Consider the following 6,356-nt stretch of genomic DNA (forward strand, 5'->3'; position numbering starts at 1 on the left):
CGTGCTGGCATGGCCCCTCATCATCCGGCCCTTACATAATAGGGGTGGGCGGCCCCCCCTTCCTCCTGGAGACCTTCAATGCTAATGGACACAGACTCTGTTCGACTCGGCTGACTGGCTTGGGCACGGGAATTGATAATACATCATGCCCATTATCGCCCTATTGTACTATTAGCTGCACTGAGCACTCCACAAGTGTCCCTGGCTGCCCCTAATTGACACGCACTGTGCATCGTGCTGCTGCCTCACCGCTGCTATCCACCTCCGCTGCGGCCTGTACTTCCTACTGACACTGGTTCATTGGCTGGAAGCCCTTAACCTCGACGAGGCCCGTGCCCTCTGTACCACCATCTTCTCCTCCGGTGTGCCCACAGCGCACACAGGCTCCCACTTCCTGCAATGTCAGGCCGATCCAAGGGAGCTGCCAAAGCGGGTACCATGGACAAGTTTGCTAAAGCAGTCCCGCGGACTGAGGCGGGCCACGCGTCATCCTTACAAGAGAAACCTGACTCTGACCATCTTCCTGTGGTTGTAGCGCCAGATCTTACCACGCTGATGCAGTCAATGGCCAAAAACTTTGCCTCCTTTCATGAAAAGCTAGACGACATAAACGCAAATGTTGCCTCACTTAAAACTCGTGTTGACTAGGCGGGGTCTAGGATCACAGAGGCCAAAAATAGAATCTCCACTAATGAGGATGAAATACACACGCTCCAAGACACTGTGGCCTCCCTGTCGCGAGACATGAAGAGTATAAAGGTGAAATGTAATGACTTGGAGTCTCTCTCCCATAGAAACAACCTGCGCATCATCGGAGTTCCTAAGAACGCCCTCAAAGGGCGTATGGAAGACGCGGTAGAAAAACTGCTCAAAGACCTGCTAGACGGTCCGGACCTCTCGCCATATTTCTCAGTGGAGCAAGCTCACCGGGCCCTATCACCACGACCTAAACTGGGCGACAACCCCAGGCCTATCATTGCCAAAATACTCAACTATTGCGACAGAGACCTCATCCTCCGCCTGTTGCGTGAGAAGGGAGACCTACGACTAGAGGCCTACACCATCAGAATTTTCCCAGATTTCTCATTGGCAGGACAGCAGGAGAGGCGTCAATTCCTTGGCGTCAAGAAACTGCTCAGGGAGCGCAACGTCCCGTATGCTATCCTGTTCCCGGCACGACTTAAAATCACCAACAATGGCAAACTGTACTTTTTCACTGTTCCAGACAAAGTGGTGAAATTCATCGAGATGCAAATACTGCTTCACGGTCCGAGAGGCGATCGCGCCAATGGCAACTGATCATGAACAGCGTGGCTCAAGGAAACTCACCATATCTGCTGATCCTTGACTTATAATGTGTTGATAGCAATGTAGTTCTGTTCACTCAGCGATTATGGTTCCCTATCACATGCATTTAGGCCACATGCTGGCTCCTGGATGGTAAACACTGGCCATCCTCCTCTCTCGATACCGGGAGCTAGCCATCGTTCCCAGCCCCTCCTGTGGTCTTGTCTGGCTTGGAGGTGCTCTCTAGCTCCAGGAACTGATCACAGAATCCGCTTACCGCAGTACCATGTCCCGGTCAGCACATGCTGCCCTACATCATGCTTAATATGCTGGCCACACGGCAACAGTGCACCCTGCTGCAGTTGCAATGTTTAAGCTCACTTGGTTGTTACTACTATTCGGCCCCCGTCAGGCCGTGATGGGGGCGTATCCATGTTGGAACGTGCCAACCGTCCTTCGCCTCCTATTGGGGGACGGTTCATTTGGTGGCACCTGTGTTTGAGGTTGCGGAGGGTTGCACTGCAAGTTGGGGGTGGGCAGTGAGGGTGGGGGGGTAGTAATGTTGGGGTTGGGTTAAAGGAAAATGGCATGGAGGGTGGATACACGACTGTAACGCAATATGCCTGTATAGCAGGTGGGCGCAAGGTGCTGAATGGCAATGAATATTACTGCTTGGATGTCCCATAAGGCGGCACTATGACACTTAATATCATGACGTGGAATGTCTGTGAACTGAGTAATTTCACCAAAGCCCGTAGGATAACCGCCTATGCCCAGAGACACGGAATTAAGGTACTCCTCCTTCAAGAAACGCATGCTCTGGGGCGCCTAGCGGCATACCTCGCCCCGACCTGGGGCACCAACAGGTACTACAAAAAGTATTCAACCCAGTCCAGGGGGGTACTCACTTTAGTTCACAAATCTGTCCAATTCTCACTGCGCACCAGCCACATCGACCCCAAGGGCAGATATGTAATCCTTCACTGCCTGCTGGCCAACATGGAATGCCTCCTGGTCAACATATGGCCCTAATTTCGATGCTCCCGATTTCTTTTATGCAATCACCACCATACTTCTGAAATATATCGGTGTCCCAATCATATGGGGAGGAGACATGCATTTAATTCTAGACAGTGAGTGGACAGGTCTGGGACCGCTCGTAGAGCTACATCACATGCGGCCTATAGTAGCGACATAGTTTTCAGAGCTGAAATCCTGGCTGATATTAACACCTTCTTTGACTGCAATAACAGACAGGATACAACTGATGGGGTACGCTGGGAGGTGTTCAAGGTCTTCATCCGGGGGATGTGTATCTCCAGAGAGGCTGGGGTCCTCAAAGACATTAGAAATAGCTTGCAGCAGTCGGAAGTGAAGCTAAAAGAACTTGAAAGGGAATATACCTCTGCCCCTTCCCTGACCATACTGGCACAGTTTAGAGCCGAATTGGAAACATTTGAGACCCACGCCCAGAGGGAGATACAATATCATGCCCGTCCTGTGGCAGCACGGAAATATGGCGAGGGGGACAGACCGGGGAGGACGCTGTCCGGGCTGGTCCATGCAGAGGGTGGCAGGACTCGCATTGACTGCATCAAAGACGCGGTTGGTGCCCTGTGCTGGTCTGACCAGTGCATCCTCGAGACATTCACCGCATTCTACACAACCCTATATGGCCCCCAGAGTGAACACAGTCCACAAGATACAGACTTTCTGCTGGAACAAATCCCCATGACCCTCCTCTCACGTGTGACCAGTGATCAGCTAGAAGCTCCATTCACTCTTGATGAGATAACCGAAGCTATCTCGAATTGCCCGAAGGGCAAGGCATCAGGCCCTGACGGCCTCACTTCGGAGTTTTATCAGGAGCATGTTGCCATCCTAGCAGCCAGACTCCTCGAGGTATGGAATGAATCACTTAGGCTGAATACCCTACCCCAGTCCATGTGCGAAGCTGTCATAACTGTGCTCCCTAAGCCGGGCAAACCAATAGACGAATGTGGTTCCTACAGACCTCTGTCTCTAATCAACACTGACATGAAAATATTTGCTAAGATTATTGCGAGTAGGTTTCTCCCCATAATGACCCACCTAGTTCACCCTGACCAGAGCGGTTTTGTACCCGGCAGATCCACAGCCCTCAATATCCGCCGATTAGTCAATGTTATGTCCAGAATCAACCCCAACGCAAGCACAGTAGCTGTCACTCTGGATGCCCAGAAGGCATTTGAAATGGTATCGTGGCAGTACATGTGGGCGGTACTTCACAAAATGGGAATCAGCCCACGCATGATATCATATATCAAACTGCTCTATACAAACCCCGTATCCAGAGTCCTTGTCAACTCTAGGGTCTCGTCCCCCTTTGCTCTCCATAGAGGCACCCGCCAAGGCTGCCCGTTCTCCCTGATACTCTTTGCACTTGCTATTGAACCCACGGCTGTCAGTGTCAAAGACAAGCATACATTATATGCCAACGATGTACTACTATACATCAGAGACCCTGCTGTCCACTTGGACCCGATTATACGGGACATAACTAAAAATAGGTACATTTTCAGGCTTGACCATAAATTATACCAAATCTGAAATTTTCTCGCTCATGGTAGCAACCTCACAACCACCATGTGAATACCCCCTCCGTTGGTCACCAGAGGGTATCAGATACCTTGGGGTTCAGGTATCCCTCACTAAACCTTCACTACTGGATGACAACAACCTGGCTGCAGCGCAGCTTGTGGAGGCCCGGATGTTGAAATGGCATAACCTCCCGCTTTCCTTATCAGGCAGACTATCCCTAATTAAAATGATAATTCTCCCTAAGCTGCTCTACATCTTTGTTAATGTGCCGATCTGGCCCGGGAGACGATACTTCAAGAACCTACACACTACGTGCGCCCAATTTCTGTGGCACTCTGGCGCAGTGCATAAGAAGTGGCAGCATATGACTCTTCCATATAAGAAGGGGGGCTTCACTGCCACGGACTTTGCTGGATACTGGACGGCCACGCAAGCCCAACATGCCACACACTGGTATGCATTCACTGACCCTCCCCCACATGTGAAACTTGAGAAGCTAGCAAGTGAAGAAGTCAGTACCCTCTCTCTTATTCTCCACCATACCTTTCATACTGACGCCCCAGCCGACCCTGTAGCAGCTACAACCACGGCATGGAAACAAATACTACAAACACAATCTGGCCGCCACCCGTACTACAAGTGGCTGCCCATTTGGCAGTTCCCAGGCCTCAGCCCCACTCACGACAAACTCCTAATGAAACATTGGTATGACTTGGGCTATCGAGCCTTGTCCAACTTATACCCTGATGGGAAGTTCATCACCCCGCAGACATGGCGTCCTCGGCACTCCGGCTCGGCGCAGGAACTATTACAATATTTCAGGTTGAGGGCAGCAGTCCGCGCCTGGTGGCCCTCTTACCCTGACAAACCCCCGGACTCTCCTGAAATACGCTACATAACCAACTCAGCTGGGGCTAGAGGCATGATATCCTCGTTGTACAAAATGCTATTAGCTAACCCTGAGGATGCACCGCAGTCGATACGCGACATGTGGAGCGCTGAACTAGGCCTGCCCCTCACCGATGCAATGTGGAGAAAGATGTGCATACACACCCGCAAGACCTCCCTAAACGCCAGATACAGATGTATGCAATATAAGCTTCTGAATCGTCTATACTACACACCGCACAGGGTGGGCAGATTCGCACACGGACAGGCTCACACTTGCCCTAGATGTAAATCCACAGATGCAGACCACATACACATGTTCTGGGCCTGTGAAGCGCTGGGCCCATATTGGAAAGCATTCTTGATGCCGTCTATGAGATAACAGCGTCCCACATACCCCCAGAACCACTGGCTGTCCTTTTCGGACTGTGGGATGAGCCCGAATCAAGAAAGATGTCCAAGTTTTTAAATATCGTCACTATGGTGGCCAAAAAATGCATATTGCAGTGTTGGAAGCGCCGCTCCCCCCCTCATTTGAGATGTGGCTGAGGGCCCTCACCTGGACTCAAACGTGTGAGGAGGACTACATCAATACCCTCCCTTTGACCTCTCGCCCCAAAAATGGGGTCTGAGTTTTGTAGTTATCTGAACAGCAAGGAGGACATTGAACCTCTATCATCCCCCCCTCCAGATGAAGTAAGCTTGGTTACCGTTGGAGCTCACTGAACCACAAATCTGAGTGCCTGCCCCTCACTTGCCATTTCCATGCATTTGTAATGCCATTCATGTATCTGCAAATGTATATGTCTTGTCCACTGCGGTGGTTGTCTGTTCTCTCTTCATGCGAATAAAGAAAAGTTTTTAAAAAAGGATGGCTCCTAGTCCCACTGGACCTACAATGAGTTCTGTGGTCTTTCTAGGGTCAAAGTAGGCCATGTTTTTGGCGTCTGCGATGCGGTCCTTGATGAGTTGGAATGCTACTTGGCACTCGGTGGACCAGACGAATTCGGAATTGAGTTTGGCGAGTGCCCTGAGGGGCTCACTGACGGATGCAAAATCTCTGATGTAGCGCGTGCAATAGCTCGCTAGTCCTAGGAAGGATCTGAGGTCTGAGCTGGAGTTTGGGGCTTCTGCCTTTGTGAGCACACTAATTTTCTCCAGATCTGGTGTCATTCCCTTTTCAGAGAAGATGTGTCCAAAGAAAATGAGAGTCCTCTTTCGGAATTCGCATTTCACTTTGTTTAGTGTGAGTTGAGCTTCCTCTAGAGCCATGCATACCCTCATGAGCGTGTCGTCGTGCTGTTCCTGTGTCTGTCCAAATACAAGGATGTCATCACTGTAATTTAGACAGTTTGGCACGTGTTTGATCACGTTGTGGATCTCCGATTGAAAAAAGTCTGCAGCTGACGAGACTCCGAAGCTCAGTCATTTATATCTGTATAGTCCGAGGTGAGTGACAAAAGTTGTCATGTATCTGGACTTTTTGCTGAGTTACAGTTAGGGGATAACCTTTGTTAAGGTCCAGCTTTGAGAAGACTGTTGCCCCGTTCAAGAAGTGCACCATGTCGGTGATGCGTGGGGCCTGGTGACGTTCCCTCATG

General features: G+C 50.6%; 1 protein-coding gene across 1 annotated transcript; it reads right to left on the reverse strand.

Annotated features, from left to right (window-relative positions):
• Positions 1-5,616: 5,616 nt before the first annotated feature.
• LOC138498299 (uncharacterized) lies at positions 5,617-6,027 on the reverse strand. Its single transcript, XM_069622121.1, has one exon. It carries the CDS (start codon positions 6,025-6,027, stop codon positions 5,617-5,619), a length of 411 nt encoding a protein of 136 aa, XP_069478222.1.
• Positions 6,028-6,356: the final 329 nt, after the last annotated feature.

This window comes from Ambystoma mexicanum, chromosome 5q, assembly GCF_040938575.1.
Source record: "Ambystoma mexicanum isolate Mex_15411 chromosome 5q, UKY_AmexF1_1, whole genome shotgun sequence".
Classification (NCBI taxonomy): domain Eukaryota; kingdom Metazoa; phylum Chordata; class Amphibia; order Caudata; family Ambystomatidae; genus Ambystoma; species Ambystoma mexicanum.

Excerpts from the sequence above, each read along its gene's own strand:
- LOC138498299 (XM_069622121.1), bottom strand. The coding sequence starts at position 6,027 with ATGGCTCTAGAGGAAGCTCAACTCACACTAAACAAAGTGAAATGCGAA.